This window comes from Amphiura filiformis, chromosome 2 (assembly GCF_039555335.1).
Source record: "Amphiura filiformis chromosome 2, Afil_fr2py, whole genome shotgun sequence".
In the NCBI taxonomy this organism is placed as follows: domain Eukaryota; kingdom Metazoa; phylum Echinodermata; class Ophiuroidea; order Amphilepidida; family Amphiuridae; genus Amphiura; species Amphiura filiformis.
Genome location: NC_092629.1, coordinates 10561131 through 10585949, shown reverse-complemented (window position 1 = coordinate 10585949; position 24819 = coordinate 10561131). Strand labels below are relative to the sequence as shown.

The 24819-nt window shown below is 39.0% G+C and overlaps 1 protein-coding gene across 5 annotated transcripts; it reads right to left on the bottom strand.

Moving 5' to 3' along the window:
- Nucleotides 1–1464: 1464 nt before the first annotated feature.
- LOC140145864 (uncharacterized) lies at nucleotides 1465–18732 on the bottom strand. 5 transcript variants are annotated; one of them, XM_072167555.1, is made up of 3 exons: nucleotides 18566–18732; nucleotides 9787–9861; nucleotides 1465–5623 (listed from the first exon to the last, which is right to left on the bottom strand). In XM_072167555.1, the coding sequence occupies exons 1-3, from the start codon at nucleotides 18626–18628 to the stop codon at nucleotides 4112–4114; spliced, it is 1650 nt and encodes a 549-aa protein (XP_072023656.1). In that variant the 5' UTR covers nucleotides 18629–18732; the 3' UTR covers nucleotides 1465–4111. The 5 variants fall into 5 exon arrangements, with proteins under 5 accessions (XP_072023656.1, XP_072023660.1, XP_072023658.1 ...); XM_072167559.1 differs by lacking the exon at nucleotides 18566–18732 and adding an exon at nucleotides 18074–18098; XM_072167557.1 differs by lacking the exon at nucleotides 18566–18732 and adding an exon at nucleotides 17958–18048.
- Nucleotides 18733–24819: the final 6087 nt, after the last annotated feature.

Below are 24819 nucleotides of genomic sequence, written 5' to 3'. Positions count from 1 at the left end.
TTTCACCATTGTTCATCACCGATTAACAACTCGCGTCCGGCCCATCCGCGTGGTTTACTTTGCGAAGAAAACCACGCCGATGCATCATTGTTAATCGGTGATGAACAACAATCAAACATGATTGAATCCCTAAATGAATTGTTTTCAATAAGTTTAACACCTTAATTGCTCATATGCAACATATTCTGATGAGGTTGTGCATCACACATTGAAAATTCAAGGTTAGTTGTGGTGCTAAAAGTCTGTTTAAACTTTTAGAAATTGTTTATCACTCACCAGTATTCACCACCACATGAACTTGCATGCAACATGTTACTTTCAAAACGATTGCTTGTCTTCACAACGCCTTGCATATTGAAACCAACACATCACACAAACTGGAAGTAATGGCTCCAATAGCTTGGAATACACTCAACCCTGATCACCATACTGTATCCATTTGAATTTCATTGTGCTCATCTCTCGTCTTTTACAACATCTTGATCCTGCTTACCTTCAATGACATGCACAACCAGATTCCTACTGCTGCCTACCCCAGAGGTACACTGCTGCCCCGTTACTTTGTGGTTACTCAGTGTACCAAATACCAATCCAGTACAAAATACCAATCCAGTACACCAGTATGTGTAGTTGTACTGTACACTGCAGAACCAATGAAGGAGCTGGGCAGCAGTGTAATTCTGGGGTTGCAGTAATAGGACTCTGGTAGTGATACTAGTGAGTGATAAGTAATGTGTGATGTGAGCAATGAGTCCTGAAGAAGTCAAGAGCTACTCCAGACGAATGCTTGACAGTTTGTCCAACAGCAAACCCGCACAAAACTTAATTATTAATTAAATCAATCATCAACCAGTCTCGCATATTACAAGTTTAATACATACGCTTTAACCAGCTCAATGCATTCCATCATAATGCTCGCAGCTATAAAAAAATCCTGAATGACAAATGTACATGTTACAATGTATGTATTACTTACATTTTGTACACGATGCTGAATCCTCAATGAGGGAACAACCAAAAAGTTTGATAACATCCTATAAAAGAAAGTTGACCCCCCCTCCTTTCCTACGGTCCATAAAACGTAAGTGTTAATGTTGACCAAGTGCTACAACTCAAAAGGTCAACTCAAAAGACCAATAATTTAACTAGATTTTTACAAATGTAATCAAACTTTTGTTTGTTCCTTAACATAAATGCACATTTTGTAGATATATATTTACTTGCATGATGCAACATCACATGTTGCCCATATTATATCATAGGGTTTGCAATTGCATACGAATTCAATTGTCACTTGTGAAGCAACTTTCTAGTCACTTTCTGCAGAAGTAATCCTCTTTAATTTTCTTTCTATGTAAAGACCCAAATTGGGCTATAAGTTTCAGTTGAAATTAATACACCCCCTGTGGATGATATGACCTTAATCTCCCACACATGGGTGTCGATTTCAAATGGGAATTTGACAAGTAACCCCATTTAAAATTCACAATTCCAGTGTAGAAGATCAAGGATTTGACTCAGGGACTGTCTTTTGAAATTAAGCCAGAGCTGTTTAGAGCTTATTTACAATAGAATGTGAGGAGAGAATGGTCAACTAGGAGAGCTAAAATAACTCTCCTATATCAGATTTAAGGAGAGCAGTACACACATTACTCTCACTCTCCTCAAAAGGCAGTCCCTGTTTGACTTCAATAGGGGTGTATGAATTTCACTTGGAATAGTCCATTGTGTAATATTTGGGTGCATTTTCCACCAATTAAAATGAGCTCTTTTCCCTCCAAAAAATACATATAAATTTTCTTGAGTGGATTTTGGAGCACAGCTTGTTCTGTAGAATGTACCTGTATGTGTGATACATGCATGGACGAAAAAGATAACAGACCGTGCACGAGCAGCCAAAGTCTCAGCATCACCCGATAATGAGGGCTGATTGTTGATTTTTAGACACGGCACGATGGCACAATCGGCCCTCATGAATATGCGAGAAAATTTAAAGCATACAATGCACAGTGACTTTGACTGTTGATACATGGTCTGTTGTAGTCTGTGGATACATGTACTGTATATACCTGCATGACGAAGTTAGATGCAAACTACTCGGGAACTTATGACATAATAAATTGAGAAGTAAAATATCACAATATGAGAAGCTCACAAATAGCAAACGACAATAATATTCATCTCTATGCAAAAGTGATGATATGTACCTTGTAATGTTAGTATATCTCGTATAATCTCTTCATACATTGTACAAATATACATGAAGTCAATAGTAAACAAAAAACAAAAACAAAAATGGAATCTTTTTTATATTTTTTATTGAGCCATTAAAGAAAATGTGGCTCAGAACATGGTTGCCACAAACCTGCGCACTTTATCGCCCAATGTAGCCTTTAGTATATTACCCTTTACGAGTATAATCTTTATAATCAGCGGCCAAATTCTTGCAACAATTTATCTTAGAGGGTGTGTGCACTACAGTTTTTGTCAGATACGAACGGCACTTGTTTACATTTTGAGAGTGTGCAGAGCGTAAACACGGAAGTGGGGTTCTGATTGGCTGAATCAATCGTCTGACAATCATAGCAACAGACAGATAATCTGATTGGCCAATTGTGCGTCAAATTGTTGGTTGGCGCCCTTGAAGTGAACACAAAGCTCCGCGTTAGACCGCGTATGTCACTCATTAACAGGGCGCTCACGTCAATCTGAGCAAGGGACTGCCGTTCTTCTCTGAAACCCAGTGTAGCTGTGTGTGAAACTATCACTGCATCTTGAATTGGAAAAACATCCTTTAAATCTTTCAGTAAAAATGGTGAATTAGCATTGGCTGATGATAAAAAACCCTCAAAAGTACGACCACAGTAAAATAAGCGGAACCACTCCGAAACAAGCTCAAAGTAAGACCAATACAAGCCAAATTGACTCCATCCATTTCACTTGAGCGCCCTCTTGAGTCAAGTACCTGTTCCTATTGCAACTGTATTCACTGATCAAGGTCTTAGCCAGCCATGCGTCCACCTGTCTTTAAGACGGTCTAATCTAATTTTAGACGGTGGATTTAATGGATTTTACAGATATGATAGCTCTAAAACAGATGATTTTAAGTTTATATGAACTTGAGACTAATTCAGAGTGACATGTAAAGGCCAAATCAGGACATATTTGACCCAAGTGACCCTTCCATGGGTATAGACAAGTTGTTATATTTGAGAGTCAAATTTTGGTATCTGCTTGGACGGGTGGTTTCTGATTTCTGGCTAAGACTCTGTGACTGATCCAACATTCAAGTGCATTCATTCAATTCTCAGCTTATTTTGGTCCTACATTGAGCTTATTTTGGTCATTCTTTTGAGTGTTTTCTATTGTCAGCCAAACCTAATTCCCCTTTGAACCAGGGTTTTCAAAGAAGGACAATTTTTCCAAATCAAGACCTTCAGGTCCATATGCACAAAACAAGCTAACCATAGAGACAAGCCTTACGGAGAAGGAACTTTTTGGTATTTACATACATTTGTACCTCATTCTATATTATTGCAAATCCTGTTAAGGGCAATACAGCTTAATATTAGATGGTTATAATTCAGTTCTGTACTTTCCTAGGGGGTAAAGGAGGAAAAGAAAAGAGTAAATGGATCCCACCCTAATTGTTCTAATCTCCATGGTTAGAATAGGACAGGTCTAACATTAGACCTGGTACAACTTGCTTTGTGCATACGCACTGCATACCTGTAACCAAGGTGGCTTGGCAGATGCTAATACAGATCAAAGATTTACATGGATTTAAACTTTGTTTACATGTATTTAAACTTTGTTTACATGGATTTTAACTTTGTTTACATGGATTTAAACTTTGTTTACATGGATTTAAACTTTGTTTAAAGGATTTAAACTTTGTTTACATGGATTTAAACTTTGTTTATATGGATTTTAACAATCTGTGAACATGCAGTATCCCAGAATTGAAATCAGTGAAAGCAGGACCACAGCTGCACCACCCTAAAAAGAGCATTTTCAGCAGTGTTATTCTAAAACTACCCCTGAAATGAAATATTGACAATGCATTTTGGGCTACATTGGGCTACAAAGTCACAGTGGTGGCAATCCTGCCTTAATCTAATGTTACATAGGGCAAAATATGCAAAGGGTGTTCCTCTTCATTAAAAAGAACAGATAGGCACTGCGTCCAATCAAACCATTGACCTTTATCGTCATAGCAACCGTTGACCCCTTCCCACTTGTTATCGTGCAATCTCTCCACATCCTCTTCGGTAATTGGTTTCTTAGCAATGATTTCTTCCTCTTCTTCTTCGTCATCTTCAAGCTTTTCCGGACCTTTGCTTGCAAGGAGATCATCGCTACGCGTAGGGGAACTTTTAGGCACTAAACTTTCACCGTTATTGGCAACAAAGACAGCACTTTCGGATAATATCACATTGGTTTCCTCATCACTGTCATCTATTTCAGGAGTGTCACGAGTTGGCGACGCCAGCGAGAATGTATTGAGAGGATTAATAGGGTCGGCAATTTCAGTGTTCAATTCACCTTCATCGCTCCTATCATCATCAAATATTGATTTCATTGGTTTGACTATTTTTACTTTTGAAGGATCAGTTCTGTTTACACCTTCTAATTTTACGTCCGTTTTTGCCATCAAAGTATTGATACTGCTACTAGTTACAGGTTTGGGCTCTACTGATGGGGAATTTGCGGTGAGATTTTGTTTTGGTGTTCGTAATTTGACTGTAGCAGCACTAGAATTGCCATCTTCCACTCTACTAGAGTTTGGTTGCACAACGGGCGACCACGCGTTACTACCCAGCGTACTGTTCCGTGTAGAATTGCGCGGCGATTTTCTGCCAGTTTTTGGACTTGAATTGGACTTGTCCGTCCCAGAAAGTTGTGCTGCACTTGGACTTGCTGTCGAAGAGGGTGATGATGAAAGTTTACTGACCTTTGAAACCTTTGGTATAGAAACATTTGGTGAATGTTTTTTATTTTTGGTGGTCCGACTTGTTGATTTGCTAGGTACCTTAGACTCCCCCGATGGAGAAGGAGCAGTCTCATCCAGCGCAGGTGTACGCGGTCTGGTCTTCTTGGACTGTACAGAGACACGTTCACTGCTCTTGGCTGCGGTGGATGCAAGAGTCCCTTTCGGTGATTTGGTCTGTTTCTTGGAAGTCGTCCCCGACTTTGGAATACCAGAAGCCGTTTGATTAGGCAACCCATTGATGCTAGATTCTGTGGACGCAACAGACGCCGACGATACCTGCCCTAACCGTTTAGCGGGATGAACAAGTTCTGAACTAGGAGGAGAGGAAGCGGAGCCCGGCGTGTCCGGTTTCCGTCTCTTCCGGTTTTCTTTACGTGATTTATCTACACTAGAAGCGGCTTGTAGCCCCCGTGACGGTGGACGACCAGTCGGTGTTACGTCACCCTGGGAATGGGCTGACCTGACCCCGTCGGCTTCGGCACCAGGTGTAGGGGTGGCGGGATCTTTTTTCTGAGAACTGCGCACAAATTGTTTTTGCCATTGTCGTACTAGAGATTTGCAGCGGGCAGCAAGGTCTTTATCGTTGGTTTTCTTTCGGATGTCATTAACTGTCTTGCCAAGGCGAGTTGCCTGCAAAATAAACAACAGAAAATAATTAGTTCAGCTCAAATTTAAAAAAAATACATATCGGTACATTAGTAGTTGGTTATGAACTTGTTGAAGCTTGTAAGTTGTTCTCCAGAGCAATTTGAAATAATTTTGAGGCACAAATGAGTTGGTGCCAGCCAAAAAACAACTTGTAATGCACTTCATTCATTCATTCATTCATGGTTTATTAAAAGACACGGTAGCAGCTAAAAGCTGAATTGCTGTGAAATTTACAATCATTAAAAAACAACAAAAAGCATGACATAGATTTAAATATCAGAAAATATCACTTAGACGGGTACTACACCCTCGATAAACCTGTGTCCACTCTCGCATCCCTCCCAAAAACCAACAACACAGTGGCAACAAAAGTCATGCACATCACAGGGGCAGGGAAACCAACCACCACACCGGAACCACAGTGACCCAAGACAAGCGGTCCGCAATTCATGATAAGAAATAAGGTACCGATAGGATGTACCCGCTTCCAATCACACTGAACCGCCTGTCCCGAGTCACGAAACCCCAGTGCAGCAATTGGACCCCGCCCCAACAACATACACAACCCCGCCACCAGTGTGCTACTACTTTCTGAGACAAATGCAAAAATAGTCACAAATTAACCACAGGGGTGCACTACCCCCTTAAAGTACACAAAATAAACCAAGGGGCGAAACCTCATCCTGTAACCAGAACCCACAGAAAGAGAGGTCCAGCAGCTAAAAGTGCGGTCAACTGGACCTGGGAAAATGGTGGAAAGGAGGTGGTTTCACCCCAAGGATAAAATTATTCAAATAGTAATGACCAATAAATATGATATTGCACGTGAAGAAATACATTATTCAAAATAAATAACAGTAAAAAGAAGGAGTCGTGTTGGGGCGAGCCATCATGATCCCAGAGGGGTGAGAGAGAAAGAGATGGAAAAAAGCACCAAACCCCTCATGAGGGCATGACCACTCGCTCCAAAGCAACTACACCAATAAAACATATCAAAGCATACAAGAAGATCAAAAGTTTAAATACTATTGCACGTATGGAATATATATAAAAGATGTAACACAGGCATTGTAAACAAAAGCGACACATGGTTAAATTGTTGAAATGCACATCAGGTTTGAAAACATCACTATAAAAATGGTTGGTACATAATGCAGTTAAGAGTTCAGCAGTCTGGTTAGGTAAGGTATTGCACTATCATAGTATCGTTTGGTTTTCCAAGTTTGGGTTGTAAGTTTGTGAGCTCCACGCAAGTTTCTGCCATGGGCAGAACGCCTATCAGTAGGTAACCAGTCACGGAAGGTTGGGTCTTCAAGTAATTTTTTGGCAAAGTCAAGACATATTTGATGCCTTCTTGTAGCCAAAGAGTCTAGGGAGCATACTTGGAGTGCATCATGATAAGATATGTATTGTTGACGCAACATGATTCTCAGTGCCCGCTTCTGGACTCTTTCTAAAGCAGCGGATTGAACATTTGTGAGACTGCTATGCCACACAGGGACCGAGTACTCTAGCAGTGGTCTGATGAAGCCAACGTAAATGGTGATCAGATCTTGCAGGGGCAAGTTAAACCGCTTAAGAGTAGTTAACATGAACAATCTACCTGCAGCACGTTTTATGACACTGTTGATATGAATGTCCCACTTTAAGTCACTGCTGATCTGAACACCCAATACCTTGACAACATCAACCTCTGCTAATTGCTGATTGCATAATAATAGCGGAGAAGGTGCGACTGGTGATTTAGAAAAACCAACCATCATCGACATGCACTTGGTTGCATTGAGTGACATATTGTTGCTCTCAGATCATTGGTCAAAATGATTAAGATGCTCTTGGAGATGACTTCGCTGGTTCAGCCTACATTTCTCCACTAGTGTGATATCATCTACATATTTCAGTGCAGAAATTTGCTGAACATTGGAGATGGCAGCATCATTGTTTAACACTAAGAATGAACCTGGGCCAACCAAAGGTACCTTGTGGAACACCCCTTTCAGGGTTCTCCAACTGGAAGTGATAGACTGGTAACGCACACACTGAGACCTATTGCTAAGAAAATCGCACAACCATGGAATGATTTCAGGCCTGGTACCCATATCAAGGAGCTTGGGGATGATGATGTTGTGATCAACCCGATCAAATGCTTTACTAAAATCAGTTACCACTACTCTACATGTACTCTTAGGTTTATCAGTATGCTCATACAACTCGTTGAGCAGTTTCACAAGATAATGGGATGTAGATCTGCCCTTTCTATTACCAAATTGGTTCACATCAATGCGAGGCTCAATGTCTTCCATGACCCAATTCATGATGAAAAATTCAGCTACTTTAGAAGTGATCAGTGAGTGAAATGGGTCGTAGTTTGTCCCAAGTAGGGCGAGTAGTTTTAGGTATCGGCACTACAACCGCCTTCTTCCATTGGCGGGTACAACTCCTTCCTGATAGGAAGTATTCAAGATTTCAGTAAGTGGAGAGCTCAATTAAATGCGCGAATTAAGCTGATAAGTTTAGCTGGAATACCATCCGGACCACTCGCTTTTTAGAGCTTATCTGTTTGAGTTTGTTATACACATTCCACACTGGAACTACAGGGGGATTGACCATAGTTGGTCTAAAACTAGGCAAATCACACATCTCCAGAGGGCAAAGGTCTTCACTGATGGAAACAAAGTGATTGTTAATACTATCTGCGACATCTTTGTCTGCGTTGGGATCAACGCCAACAGGGGGCTGAATTCGCGGTTGACCTTTATTGCCCGTTGTCATAACACGTATTTGCTTATACCAAGCAGATGGGTTTGACTTTTTGAGTTTGTGAATCCTTTCATGGTAGAAGGAATGCTTAGCAGCTGATAGCTCTTTTAACCTTATTTCGGAGTTGCTTCCAAAGTGGTGTTCTGCCATGTTGGAAAGCAGATTGTCTCTTTTAATAAGTCTTTTTACTTCAGTAGTCATCCACGGCTTGTCTTCCTGGTGAAGTTTGACAGTTTTTTCTGGAAAGTGATCCTCCATCTTGGTGTTGAGTGTTCTATAAAAGGCGTCACACTTATCCTGTGTACCCACAGCCTCGTGAACTTCATACCAGTCATGGTTGGTGATCCAACCACCGAAGTCTCGAATATTAGAGTCTTTGAATGGGCGAATAACACGCTTGGTGGTAATGTTTGTCTTGTGAGACTGGCTGTAAAGGAATCCAGGAGACACCTGAGTGGTCACTCTTCCCCAAAGGAGGGAAGGTTGTGGTTTGTGGTAAAAGTCAGGCAGATTGGTGATGATTTTGTCAAGGGTTGCTGTACCTCTTGTCGGAAATCCACTATCTGCACAAGTTTATTGTTGTTACAGAATTGAGATACTTTGAGACGGTTGAGGTCACCAAGAATTGTGATACCTCGTCAGGATGTTCCAATCGGACTTTATCTAGGTTGATTTGCAAATGTTGAAGCATTGCACCTGCTTGGGTTTCATCAGGAAAGTAAACAACACAATATATCAATGTGGAGACAGATCTAGGAAGTCTAGTGGGTTGTACCTGAAGCCACATGACCTCTAAGGAGTTAGGATTATCAACTTTCATAACTTTGGCCTCAAGTTGTTCATTAACATATAAAGCAATACCACCATAGCTATCACTACGTGGGTGTGAGAACAGGGAGTATCCCTCAATACTGAAATAATCAAGAGACCGGTCAGGTGAGAATGCACTTCAAATTAACTACTGCATATGGAGAGGTTAGGCCTAAAACAAGCTGAAGCAAAGTTATCAGTCTATTCTTCCAGGATTGACCAGGAATGCAACATTATTGATGAAATCTTCCCCAACTCTTCTGTGATTCTTCCCCAAATGAACCTCAACCAATTTGACTCGATAAACTTTCCTGGTGTCAAGAACTGGAAGCAACTTGCACCGATTGGCTACTACATGTACACTGGTTGTTTTTCTCATGTTTCTATTTTTTTTTGACAAACTTTCTTTATAATCAAGTGATTGTAAATCCAACATACCGTTATTCTCCACTTGAGATTGAGATAGAGATAGACAGACTATAGCGTCAAATGGACAGGCAGCGAATGCAGCAAAACAAATGAAATCCCATATCAACACAATGCCAATATAACTTGTATTTATTTCTTGGTCTTACCTCTAGTGCTTCCTTTGTGATCGGCGTTTTCTCCAGGTATGATAAGGCCTTCACTACATTGCCCATATCAACCACCTGAAAAAGATATATCAGAAAAATTATGAATCACAAATGAAAACAACAAAACGTGATCTCACTTCTAAAATCACAATACTGTAGGCTTGTCCACTTGAAATTTGTACACCCTCTGATAGAAGACATTCGTGACCTTAATCTTCCACACAGGGAGTGTGAATTTCAATTGGAGTACCAGAGTGGGTCACTCCATTTGAAATCTACACCCCTTTTCATCAAAATTACCTTTGGTGATGTTTGTTTCTGCATAAAGGCAACATATAGAGTACCAATAGGTAATTATAAAATATTGAAAATATTTTAAGGATACCTTTGGATTCTTGAACTGTTTGCTATCTTGCAAGCTGTGATTTGCTATATTATCAAGCAAATATACCAGTTATCATGGTTATACTATATTCACGATAATTATGATTAATCTATAAAATTCATTATTCAAATTTTTACTAAAATACAAGAATATTGTACCACTCTTTCAGTAAAATCACATTCATAGTTGCATGCAAATTTGTCTCATTTAGGCTTGATCAAATTTTGTATTGGATTTGCTGAGTGATAGTAACGATTGCAAACACAAATTTACTTAATTGATAAAATATTCTCATCTTGTCTATGAGAAACTAAAATGGTAATGATAATGAGATTTGGATAAAAGCAGGGTACGATTGCTTTGTATCTTATTGTTTTCATTACACATCATTAAATTTTGACATTAATTTTAACATTCTCCGTTTATGGCAGGCTCCTATATAATTTTCAATGATTCATTTTAAAAAAGCTATTTAAAATACTTCTTATTTGCAAGGACAATTTGAAAGGGTTTCGGAGGTTCATCGGTACGGTGCGAGACGCAGATAGCATGTGTAGAGTTATGGTCCAAATTGCTGCTTCCACATTTTATATTGTGTTTTTGTGCAAAGATGGAATTCTCTCTCATACAACTTTATACAGCATTTAGCTTTTTTTTTTTAGTAGTCTAAACTTTTTTCCAGTTTCCAACTTTAAATAACAAGCAATTTTTAGGCCCGTTATCGATTGTCGAAAGAATCGAAAGTCGGAAAATAGTTACGACATGTTGGTACATTGTACACTCAATGGTAGTATCGATACATGTACACTAACGAGTAACGATATGGCACATAATTATGGTTAGATTATCCCTAATTACGGTCTCCCAATTCCAAGCTGAGCCATCATGTCATCTCAAACCCCTCTAGCAGATCCCCTGAAAGAGTGTGAAGTTACTTTGCATGGTTGTTTTGTTATGTTGGGGGCCTATTCCGTTGTACTACTACTAATAAACATTGAAGAAACAGAAGTTCCATCATGAAAATGTGTCATTATATCGACACTGTATCGATATGTCGTATAATTTGCTTCCGATATATCAAGTCAACTTCAAACTAGATGGACCGCGGTTTTCGAAGCACAGTGTCGACCGTGATGCCTCCACCAAAGGGAGTGATGTGGCACTCATGCCAAGGACAGTTCTAATTTGACCTCACATGACCTCTGGATGACCCCTGGTGACCTCAAAATGACCTTCCAAAACGTGGCTCTATAATGTTGACTGTGCCCACCAAGTTTCCTGCCCATATGACAGTTTGTACTAATTTGATCTCAGATGACCCCTGGATGACCCTAAAAATTTTTGGCTCTAAATGTTGACTGTACCCACCAAGTTTCATGCCCATATGACAGTTTTTACTAATTTGACCTCAGATGACCCCTGGGTGACCCCGGATGACCCCAAAATGACCTTTCAAAAATTTGGCTCTAAATGTTGACTGTACCTACCAAGTTTCATGCCCGTATGACAGTTTTTGATAATTTTACCTCAGATGACCTCTGGATGACCTCAGGTGACCTTGACCCACTAACCAATACAAACTTGTTCTGCCTGTTGTCAAGATGCACCCAACCACCACGTTTGAGGAACGTGCGACCCCTAGCCTCTGAGAAAAGAGGTAAATAAGGAAAATGGCCCCCCTGTAGGACTACATGCAACAAAGTATAGAAAGGTCCCTCGATAAATAAATAATGAGGGTTTACATAGTGCAGCTGTCCCAAGATTGGTTGCATTAGGATTTAAACTGTTCATATGAGACCAAATTTTAACCAAAAATAACATTTGGTATTTTACAAGTTGACCTCGAATGACCTTTGACCTCACAAGTATATGACCTTTAATCACCACCAATATATGAGGGTTCACAAAGTGCAGCTATGACTCAAGCTTGGTTGCAATAGGATTTGAACTGTCATGAGACCAAATTTACCTTGTTTAACCTCAAATGACCTTTGACCTCAGTATATGACCTTGAACCCCACCCAAAAAAAAGTATCCAGAGTTTTTGACCATGACCAACCTATCCTGAAAATCTGAAGTCAATCCGCCCATCCATGCCTGAGATATAGCATCCAGACGGAAGCACGGACATTGCAAAAACAGTATGCCTCGCGGTGGAGGCATAAAAACTGTATCGATAACAGGCCTAGATAGTAATTTTAGGGTCTAACCTTTTTTTTTGCGTTTTTTAAATATCGCAATGCAGATTCCCGCCAGAAAATTCAATCGGTACTCAAGTACATAATTACCCTTTAGGTGAGAGAGCCTAATGCAAATGGAGTATAATGAACATGAAAAATACTTATGGTCACTGCCAACTTTTTTCTACATCCTTATCATAACTTGCATGATACTACATGTACCTTTACTACTCATGGACACTTGTCAGCCTGGGCATACTTTGGAAGAGGGTGTCATTTTACCAATGTTACCGAAACCTTAACAAATCACAATATGCTGGCGGAGTGACTCGCGGCCCACAAAAAGTGGTGTTAAATTATAAAGTCTAGATCTACCAATTGGGCTGGCATTGCTAGTATCTCCCTGCACACAGTACAGGATGGGGACAATATAATGGATGGGCGATACTTGTAAGCTATATAGCATGACCTCTGGACTATAACACTCCGTGCTAGATCAATTAGTTCACTCCAAATTGTTTACACAAGTTACTACCAGTGCCATGGCAACGATGTGGTCATGTGGATCCATTACATGATTTGCTTGAAATCAAGTCTCTGGCCACTTGAATTATATTCTTGCTGAAATAGGTAAACATGTAACACTAAGGGCGTGTTCACACTATGCCTGTTTTGCCCTGGGTCCCGGGTACAACCCGGGTCTAACCCGGGTTGATTATAAGTGTGAACAGGAAAAAACCTCAAACAAATCGAGCCGGGTCAATTTTTTTCAACCGAGGAAAGAGTAGGTTACAGCCCGGGTAAAACCCGGGTATGAACCGGGTCAATTGTAGTGTGAACAGAAATTCACTGTTTGACCCGCATTATTAGAAGAAAACACAACCATTATCACTCCCTTTCTGCACTGGGAAAAGAAAGATTCAGTTCTTTGGCAATAAAATCAATAAACCTCTATTCTTGAGATAAGAAAGTTATTTTCATGCAAATAAATTACTAGTATTATAGAATCAAGAAGTAACAATTATTTTTTTGAGTTTTTAACCCAAAACAGCTACAAGAAGCAACTAGATAAGATTACATAAGGTGGAATTAGAAGGAAAAAATGAGCATAATTAGGCTGTGAGCCTGTTATATACCGGTAATAGGCCTACATGTAATAGTCAATGGTCAATGACAGAATATGTAAACGCCTGCATTTTCCAGTAGGCTTAGCCAAAATAATCAACCCGGGTCAATTTTCTTCATGAGAGTGGCTATAGTGTGAACAGAATTTTTTTCAACCCGGGACCCGGGTACAACCCGGGTTAACTCGGGTCCCGGGTAAATAATTTATATGTGAACACGACCTAACAGTGCAGTTGTGATTATAATTCTAAGTCTATACATTTGGATCAGGTGTGCTCCAACTATCATTCCATTCAAATAGAGCATCATTACTGTCACTGACTACATGTACAGCATAATTTAAGATTCATAAATACTACGTATAATTTTTATTCTTTTTTTATAACATCAAACCTGTTAACCAGTATACAAGTGCACTGTACATGGCCATGTGTTCTAAAATTGCCGTCCTTAGCGCTACATCAAAAATATTATGAATTTTTACACTGCAATCAAGTTTTAAATTAGATTTAAACTCCACAATTATCAACCCTGCTCTAGCAATAGGGGGCCTACATTTTTGGAAATTTGAAGGCATTAAGCAATTTTAAATATTATGCACATTTTAAAACTTATTGTCAGTATCCGAAATAAGGAAAATATGGAGGTTGTCCCGAAGACAACTTAAGCATAAATTCTACATGTACTTGTCCTCAATACATTTTGGTTGACCCTAAAATATGTCATATTTTTGAGTGCAAAAAATCAAACTAATTAACTTGCCATAGTGTGATCATGCGGATCTCAAGCACTGGTACCATTGGGTAACTCAGTGAAAACAAAAATATTTAGAAATGTAACAAGTGAACATCACAGCATATAATACTATGTGCTAGCTGTGGTCCATATCTATTACAATCAAACATGACCACTGACCAGTCAAAACTTATCAAGTTTTATTTATTTTTAAATCATGATTTTGGAGGCAAAATATAGTGGTTGTCCTTTATTTAAAAACGCCCGAATGGCTTTTTGGCGACTGGAAGGGAAAGAACTAAAGAAGGAAGGAATAAAGAGAGAAAACAAACAAAGAAGTTGAAAATCATACTTTCCCTAATAGAAGACATTAGGCTTGTTCAGACGATCGCTTGTAAAGTCGCTTGTAAGTTGTAACATTCAAATGTAAACTTGCATGATGAACAGAGTCTTACTTAGCCAGAAATCAGAAACCACACGTCCAATCTATACCAAAATTTGACCCTCAAAATTAATATAAAACAACTTGTCTATACCCATGGAAGGGTCACTGGGCCAGAGCCAAAAATGGTCATCACTCAACCTAAAATTTAGAAATTGTCACAGGAGTGAATTTCTCTTCTGGTTTAATAGACTACTAACCAAAGATTATGAATCGGCAAAAAAAAGTAAAATTTGCCCGTCAATTTGGACTGCAAGCAATTAGATACACATGTAGCCCTCTCGGTGTGGCGGGACGAATTGTTAAATTTGATGTTACTACATATTTAAAAAAGGTAGGATTTTTTTGTTTATGGTATTATAAAGGTCTTCTGTATACACAATTTCAGCACTAAAAAAAATGTTAGTGGACTTTGCAAAAATAAATTAATTAATTAAAATATGTGTAAAATTCCGTCCCGCCATTTTTGAGGTGATTTTTTTTACGTTCCGGAAGGGACGAAAAAAAAAATTTTTAGTAAAAACTTTCCAAAATATTAACTATTATGGTAATAAACATTCCTGAGTACATAAAATTGAATTCATCAACTTTGCTAGACTCAGAGCCATTTTAACTTCTTCTTTTTCAGGCCTTTTGTGGTAGGATGCCAGCAATAAGGCTATTTTCAGGGTCTGTGGTGTAAAACATGGCCCTGACACATTTTGAGATGATTTTTTTAAGTTCAGGAAGGGATGAAAATTTTCTTTCTCAGTTTATATTTTGCAATAATTTTTCATTGGAAGTGAAAGAAAAGACAATTTTGTCAGTTTTAAAGTGAATCAATTGCTTTTTTTCTTGATTTTGACATGGTGGACAAAATTCCGTCCCGCCACATTCCGTCCCGCCACAATGACATGATTTTTTAAAATTAATGAGCGTACTATAAAGAGGGGGTGAATTTTATAATTCCTTCCATAACAAAAGAAGGATAGTTGAATTTAATACCAATGTTAGAAACAAATGTTTTATCCCAGTACTTTTGATAAAAATTCAACAAATGTACTGTGTTCACAAATACATGAAGTTTATCATTCCGTCCCGCCACATCGATGAATTTGTGTTACCATGGCAACATGTTGATTCTTTGGGCTATTTTTCTTGCGTGTGAATGTAGTCTGTAACTTACTTTTTTATATTAAGAACATGAAGAATCAATAAAATAAACAGTCACAGAGCTACAATTTAAAAGGTCTATCAAAATTCCGTCCCGCCACAAACAGGAATTTTGGCTCTGGCCCCACTGGGTTCAAATATGTCCTGATTTGGCCTTTACATGTCTCTTTGAATTAGTCCCAAGTTCATATACCCTTAAAATCATCTGTTTTAGAGCTATCACATCTGTAAAATCCATTAAATCTACCCGTCTAAAATTAGATTAGCCTGTCTTGAAGACGGGCAGACGTATGGCTGGCTAAGACCTTGATGATGAATGCATGTAGTGCCTGTCTAAACGCACTCGCATACAATGTAGCTACATGCAAGTTACAAGTGACGATTTTACATGTAAGATATCTTACATGTACTATGTAGCGAGCTACATTCGAATGTAAGGCCAGTGTGAACAAGATTTGCATGTAAACTCGCATGTAAGCATGACCTTGATGACCCAATCCTATTCTGATTGTGCATAATCATGGCATAATTTACCAGTGATGGTCACTCTTACTTTTACAAGTAAGTCCTGTGTGGACACACACTCGCTTGTAGCATAATTTAATTGCTGGCTCGCTTGTAAATTACATTCAAAAGTAGGCTACCATCTAAACACACCTAAGGTTAGTCATATGTAGATTTCACATGGAGTCAGGTAATCCCATTTGAAATTCACACTCAGTCACTCACTGAAGATCAAGGTCATGTCATCCATTGGGTGTATGTATCCAACTATCCATGGATTACGACTGGAATCTAGCCCGTTTCTCTGTGCTGTGCTTCTCACATTACCCCTGTACCTAATCAATTTTTGTTGACAAGAGATTTTCCCTTGGACAATATCCATTTTCCACTGAACTACATAGTATTAAACTCGGTTCAGATTTTATCAGTTGCACACAACTTGCGCTACCCCTCTCTAAGCAAGTCAGATTTCAAACTCAAACAGACTGCTTGTTTACATTCGTATTTTGGCCTTGTCATATCAATCGCTAGCGCTAAAATTGTATGCAGTCGTGTCGGCATGCAGGAAGCAGTAATGCACGGAGGGAAAGTTGCATGCATTCCTGCAGCACATGAGCACAGTAAATCCCCCATTAGCATTGAACTTTGAAAAATCAATATAACAGGGCTGCCTTAGCATTGACATTGGTATACAAAAACATGTACCGTAGTTTCTTTCTCAAGAAAAAGCAGAAGGTTCTTTTACTTTTTTTTCCCCAATTGTGAGATTCTGAGGGATAGAGAGTACACAGGGGCTCCGGAAGATGTTAAATATTGGGGGGCCAATGGTTCCTGGCCAAAATTATTGGGGGGGCCAATGGTACTTTTCCATTTAAGGCATCCAAATTATTGGGGGGTGAGCACCCCCCCAGTTCGAGCCACTGGTACAGTACAGTACCACAAAGTACTTGAAAGTAATCTATGTTCTGTTTTAACTTCCAAGTTCCACGCGAAATAAACCAATTTGCTGAGTGAAAATCATGGCTAACTATTCCCCAGTCTCCCCAGATCGGATTCGATTCGATAAAGTTTTGGCCGGCACCACTCATTTTTCAACCAATTTTTTTCATGCCTTTCTACTACAGTCTAAAGCCCAGGAGCCTAGGCTGGGGGCTGGAGTTTTTCCGGACGCTCTGCCCCCTGGGCTGCATTTATATGCATGCACACCCCAAAAATGTCACAGACAAAGTCAGACAAGAAATATTTTTTCTATGCCATGTCTAGGCTCCTTATTATGTCAAGGATAAGCTAGTACTACTAGTACTGTCTGTAGTAGTATCGGTAGCACAAGTTTCAAGCATGCCATGGGCTATGCATGCCATGGCATTGCGCCTCGCCTTGTGACAACAAGAACTAACTCTACATTATTCTCTACACGATATTAAAATAAATAAAAGAAAAAGGACTTGTTCAGTCATGCACATGATGCAAAGGGGTTGAATTGGAATTTGATTTTGGGGAGGAAAAATACCAATTTTGAGGCTCGGATTCGATTGAGTCGGAGATCCTGCAATGCATATAAATTTAATTTATATACACAGTCATTATTTTCTAAGTCTAGACAAGACTACACACTAACTGATAAAGCACAACAAGAGTATGGCCACACCATTTCCCTGTAGCTTGAACCAGCATGATTCTATGTGGCCATGCCAATACAAGGATATGCTAAATGCTGGCACAACCATAGCCCACTCAAGCAGCCATAGCCAAGCACAGACTTACGCACTGCTATACTCAACGACAATAACTCTCACACACTGCAACAATGCAGAAAACCAGGATTTCCCAAAGCAAACCTACTGCGCATGCGTTCAAGCCCGTTTCTCATAGGTCCTCATTTGGTCAACAGACTCAGTCTGCTGTCGGCGAGCTCACTGGAGACATGGGACTTACGCATTTGGAACCAAGTAATACCGTACAAAAAAGCGGCGATTTCACCATCAAAACTGCTCTGAAATTCTGCTTTTTTGGTTCAGAAATGGTCTAGAGATGTCGAGGTACATTTCAGGTATTATGACTCCATTTGCCAGTGGGAATTAAGGCGAATAACACGACGAGAAAAATCGGTGACAATCACGAAAGTCGGCCATTTTGTACGTGTTTTTCTATAGGCATGGCGATGGCGAATCTTCATGATGTTGATGACCGCACATGGATATAAAATCGGATCATAAAATACACCAAGTTTTGAATCTTATGAAAACCATGGCTTACATTGGAATCCTTGTCTGTAGACTTGAGCAGCAGCTCCCGGATCTGGTTCGGGGTAGGCGGCATTTGACCGTAAATGGCCGGTCAAAATGAGCAGAGGTTTGAGACCTCCACAGCAGAACTGCTCAGACATTACGGCAAAATTTCCTGAGCTGCCCCGTTGCATCATGGGATACACTTGCTAAGGATGGATTTCCGAAGATGACGTCAGAAGTTGAACGATCCCGCACGAAGTTGCAAAACAAAACAAGAAAGTAACAATAAAACACAGAAACAAAACTAGAAAAACATAAAACAAAGCAATAAAGACAAAACCCCTGAATAATATAGACAAAGAAATAAATACCAGACGCACTTCCAATCCAATTATAGCATATCTAATTACCCAACACATGCATGGAAATGCATTTTTATCAAACTAGTAGGCCTTTAGTTGTACCAGCTTATTTAGCCAACAGTAGGCCTACATACACACACCAGTGATTCTGAAAATAGCCAAATAGTAGCCCACATAAAGATAAACATTTGTTTCACGCCCCTAACGTTTTGGAAGAGGTGTTTTTGTTTTTATTTTTTTGTAATTTAGTAATATTTGCTAAATTGACAATAGCAATCAAGCAATTTGTGTAAAATTGACGTTGCTACTTGCTAGCAGTTTTCTGCATAGGGGGCCTATGCCAAAATGATGAGGCCCTTTCCCCCCGGGGGGGGCACTTCAATATGAAATGGATAGGCCTATAATAGGTGTAGGACTGGCACTTTTGCACTAAGGGGCATTCGGTGAGAGCAAAATGTAAAAAATATGGGGTCATTGGGTGAGTCATGATTTTTGGCATTCGGTGAGAGCAAAATGTAAAAAATATGGGGTCATTGGGTGAGAACATGAGAGCCGAAACAGCGCCACAGAAACCTCGAAACTCGAATTTCCGAATGAGGTCTAGGCCTAAATGGCTTCAAGTTTCTTTGTTCTTTCAAAATAATGAACAAAATCAGTGGTAATTGAAAGTTGCTGTTCACTTGTAAGGGTCTTTGGGTGACAGATCAAATGGAAAAATAGGGAGTCTTAATTCAGGTGACAGGGCATGTGTTCGTAAAAAAATATGGGGTCTTTGGGTGACAGCGATGCTGAAAAAGGGGGTCTTGTGACAGCCCTAGGCCCTACATACGAGTGCCCCCGGGCATTTTTATGCCCGAGTGAGTTCCACAAAAACACTTTCAAGTGATTCATGTCGACTAATTAATTAAATAGGCCTACGCATTATGATTTTCCAAACTATTAAAATTTAAATATGAAAAAAAGGTGAGGAGGAAGAATTAAATATTTGATTTTTTTAACGGGCACCCTTTGCCGGTCCTCATTTTGTTAATTAGTTACAATAGAGGTAGGCCGTGTTCTATAAGCTGCATATCCTACCAGCGACTCCTATACCTTGTTTAGGACTTTCAAAAGAAGTACCTGCATGTGCAACCATGACTATTTCAAAATAGCCCGCCAAAGTCATGCAGGTAACTCCGAGGTCGTGCATTGAATTAGTTTGAATGAGGAATACTACGGGAACCAGCGCCTTTTGTTAGAAGTCACGCATGAGTAAAGTGGATAACCTCTATACCCAATGGAAAAATAGCTACTCGGCCTGCATCCCTCTGAATAAAATGTTGTAGAGGGTGCTATATAACCCAGGCCCATGGTCAGTATTGAAATATAAAAGTCCCGGAAAAAGTGGATCTTTTCGGATAACTTTCCTTCAAAAAATGGCTCATTTCCCCGAAAATAGTGGACCTTTCGTGAATATTTTCTTCAAGGGCCGATTTTCAACGAGCAGACAACTGAAACTTTTTTATTCCTCCCCGTGACCGGCTTTTGCTAAACCTATATAGGGCCTAGTCCGAGGGATGGATTTTTCGCTCATTTTTTTTTCTCCAAAAACAATGATGTTCTATTTCCGTTACGGTAGGCATAATATGCCTATAGGGCCTAATTATGAAAGAATATTAAACTTATCATATTCCAGCAGAGAGAGAGAATTCCTTGAAAAAGGGGCTCCAAGTTGGTCGTGTAAGTTGCAGAAGCCCAACTCCCTCTCACCCACGATTGTTTGGTTTTTTTGCTGTCATTTTTTAAAAATTTTATTTTTTGCCGTCACTCAAAGACTTTTTTAAATAGTTCTGAAATCTAAACGGATTTTAAGCACGATCATCAACTAAGACTCACTTTCCTAAAAATGGCATGACTGTAAATTCCAACAAGTTTCAAAATTTTACTATAGACTCCTTTTAGTTTTAAACATTTTTACTCTATCTATACTTATTGTACTTTATGCTCTTTGTAAAGCGCTTTGAGGCTGTTTACGGCATAAAGCGCTATATAAATATCTATACATTTATTTTTTTTTTTTTAAATTGATGAATCCCAAATCATGGAAATCCAGATTTATCATTTATAGACCTACCGTGGCATTAGATCAGCTAGGGACCCATATTGGGGCCGAAAATTCCTTCAAAACTCGGTCATGATGGGGTAGCCCCCTATAAGGATAGAAAAATTCCCGGGGGGGGGGCACTCAACTTTGGAAGTGACGTGTATGTGCCTACCACCAGGGTCGCGAAGTAGGGGCCTATCGGGTACAAAGCGTTATTTTAAAAAAGGGGGTCATTGGGTACAAACAAAATAAAAAAGGGGGTCATTGGGTACAATATTTTGAAAAAAGGGGTCATCGAGTATAAGATTTGTAAAAAGGGTCATCGGGTAGAAAATTTTGAAAAAATGGAGGAAAATTTTGAAAATTTTGGCATAATTTTGAAAAAATGGAGCAAAATTTGACGGTTTCGGCATTTTTTGTTGCATTTTGATGATGCTATTCTAGAAAAAAGGGGGTCATTGGGTAGCCGCAACCAAAAAAGGGGGGTCATTGGGTAGCCGCAACTAAAAAAAAAGGGGGTCATCGGGTATGGCTTTTAAAAAAAGGGGGTCATCGGGTATAGTCGACTTCAAAAGAGGGGGCCTATTGACAGGCACATACCGTCACTTCCAAAGTTGAGTGCCCCCCCCGGGGAAAAATTCCATCCGATAGAGAGGCCCAACCAGATTGGTTCACATCAACAGCACTGATCAGTAGCGTAGCCAGGGATTTTGGTATGAGGGGACAAAGCCAAATTTTCGTCCCCATTTTGTAGCGGCCAAAGCCAAATTTTCGTCCCGATGTCAATGTTCACTCTTAGAAAAAAGGGTTCTTCCTGTATATATATTGGTATTGATGAAGTAACTATCAACTGCTGATATTGGTATTGATGAAGTATAGTAATCCATGCGCGTATTTTTTTTTTTGGGGGCTTTGGGGCGCCAGCCCCGGGGTCAAAGTAGGGGCGGCAAAAACGAAGGGGCGGCGGAAGAAGAAGGGCGGCAAAAAACCGGGCGGCAAAAGCGAAGGGAGTGGCAAAACGAATTAGCAAAGAAAAAGGGCGCCAAAATTGAAAAAGCATAAAAAATGTTGAAAAAGGTTGCTTTTGGGACGCTAGCGCCTAAAATCCTTTTTTTTTTTTTTTTTTTTGCTCTTCACTTTTCAAACGACCGTGAAAAAAATTGGGTCAACCTTTTCGGGCTGTTAAGGAAGGCGGCAAAATTGTTTTTCTTCAGCCCCCGGGGTTGGGGCAGCCACGGTACGCCATTGTAATCATGCGCGTATTTGGGGGGGGGGGGGCTTTGGGGGGGCCAGCCCCCGGGGTCAAAGCAGGGGCGGCCAAAACGAAGGGGCGGCGGAAGAAGAAGGGGCGGCCAAAACAGGGGCGGCCAAAACGAAGGGGGCGGCAAAACGAATTAGCAAAGAAAAAGGGTGGAACAAATTGAAAAAGTATAACAAAATTTGAAAAAATGGTACTATACATCAAAATTTGTTGCCTTTAGGGCGCTAGCGCCTAAAATCCCCCCCTTTTTTTTTTTTTTTTTGCTCTTCACTTTTTCAAACCACCGAAAAAAAATTGGGTCAACCTTTTCGGGCTGTTGGGGAAGGGGCGGCAAAATTGAATTTTCTTCAGCCCTTTCTTTGCATACGATGTTTTAGAAATTGACTTAAGGAATCGGATAGCAACGTTTGCACAGTTTTTTATGTTGTACCTGAGAGCACATCAGACATATCGAATTGCATCCTGAATACAAGGAATTGCCTTCTGATATAAAATAATTTTGATTTTTTTTTTTTAATTCGCAATAAAATACAAATTTTATGGCAAATTATTAAAATTTAATACTTTTTATATTTTTGATATTTAGCAGTCCTCGAAGTAAACTTTTTAAATCTAATGATATGTACTTAAACTTAAAGTGTATGCTGGGATTAAAAAGCCGGCCATCAATTGAAAATGTTGACCTTTCATATTGAAGATATACACCCCACCCCACCCCAACAAAAAAACCTACATTTTTTTTGTGTTTAAAAAAAAAATCTATATCTTCAACACGGAATGTCATACAATTTTCATACAACGGACGACGGTTTTTCATTCCTGCTATACACTTTAAGCACATAATTATCATGAGATACAATTTACTTAAATTTCAAAAATATCCAGGTTATTTGATATCAGAAGGACTGACTTCGGCAGTATAGACAGTAATACTATATACATCAATACCAATATTAGCAGTAAATAGCTATAACATCAACACCAATATCAGCAGTAAATAGCTACTTCATATATACCAATTTCTGCAGCAGATACTTCATCCGTATCAATATTAGCAGTAGATAGCCACTTCATCAATGCCAATATCAGCAGCAGATAACTTCTTCATCAATACCAATACCCACAGTAGATGATTACTTCATCAATACCAATATCAGCAGCAGATAGCTACTTAATCAACATCAATATCAGCAGTAGATAGCTACCTCATCAATACCAATATCAGCAGTAGATAGCTACTTCATCAATACCTATATCTGCAGCAGATAGCTACTACATCAATGCCAATATCTGTAGCAGAAAGCCACTTCATCAATACCAATATCAGCAGTAGATAATATCAGCAGTTGATAGCCACTTCATCAATACCAATATCAGCAGTAGATAACTACTTCATCAATACTAATATCAGCAGTTGATAGCTACTTCATCAATACCAGTATCAGAAATATCAGAAGTACATAACTACTTCATCAATACTAATATCAGCAGTAGATAACTACATCATCAATACCAATATCAGCAGTAGTATAGATAGCTACTTCATCAATCACTTTGTCAATACCAATATCTGCAGTAGATAGCTACTTCATCAATACAGTTTTCTTCAAGAGATAGCTACTTCATTAATACCAATATCAGCAGTAGATAGTTACTTCATCAATAATAATATCAGCAGTAGATAGCTACTTCGTCGACGTCAATAATAATATCAGCAGCAGATAGCTACTTCATCAATACCAATATCAGCAGTACCCAGCAAACACAAAACGTTTTCGACATCATTCGCAAAAGGTTATAAAAGGTTGTCAGAAAACGTTTAAATGTCGGGTTATATAAAGGGTACATTAATGGTATAAAACGTTTTCATCACATTAAATAACATTTGTTGGTAATATACTGCACCGCAAACACAAATGTTTTACAGAAAACATTTAAATGTCGGGTTATATAAAAGGTATAAAAACGTTTTAATAACATTCCAAAAACATTTTGAAAACTTGGTACAAATCATTCTAAACAGAATGTTATTTTGGGGTTGAAAAATATTTTGCAAAAAATGTTTGCCCAAAATATTTACAATAACGTTTTTCAAATGTTTTACGACCTTTATATAACCCGACATTTAAATGTTATTAAAACGTTTTGTAAAAAACATTTTAAGAACATTTCTGTGTTTGCTGGATGCAAATATTTTAACATAATGTTATTTAAGTGTTGACAAAATATTTGGCCAAAAATGTTTGCAAAAATAGTTTACTTATGACATTTCGAAAACATTTTAAAATATTGTTGTAGTGTGTTTTTATACAAAACGTTTTAAAACGTTTCATGACCTTTATATAACCCGACATTTTAATGTTATTAAAACGTTTTTACCAAAACCAAAACCCAAGATATAACTTTTTTTAAACGTTTTTAAAACGTTTTTGTGTTTGCTGGGTAGATAGCTACTTCATCAATACCAATATCAGCTGTAGGTAACTACTTAATAATTACCAATATCAGCTGTAGATAGCCACTTCATCAATACCAATATCTGCAGCAGATAGCCACTTCGTAAATACCAATATCTG

Coding starts and splice junctions, on each gene's coding strand:
- LOC140145864 (XM_072167555.1), bottom strand. CDS start 18,628: ATGCCGCCTACCCCGAACCAGATCCGGGAGCTGCTGCTCAAGTCTACA. Junction 9,862..18,565: donor CTACAGACAAGGATTCCAAT/GTAAGCCATGGT, acceptor TATCTTTTTCAG/GTGGTTGATATGGGCAATGT. Junction 5,624..9,786: donor TCACAAAGGAAGCACTAGAG/GTAAGACCAAGA, acceptor TTTATTTTGCAG/GCAACTCGCCTTGGCAAGAC.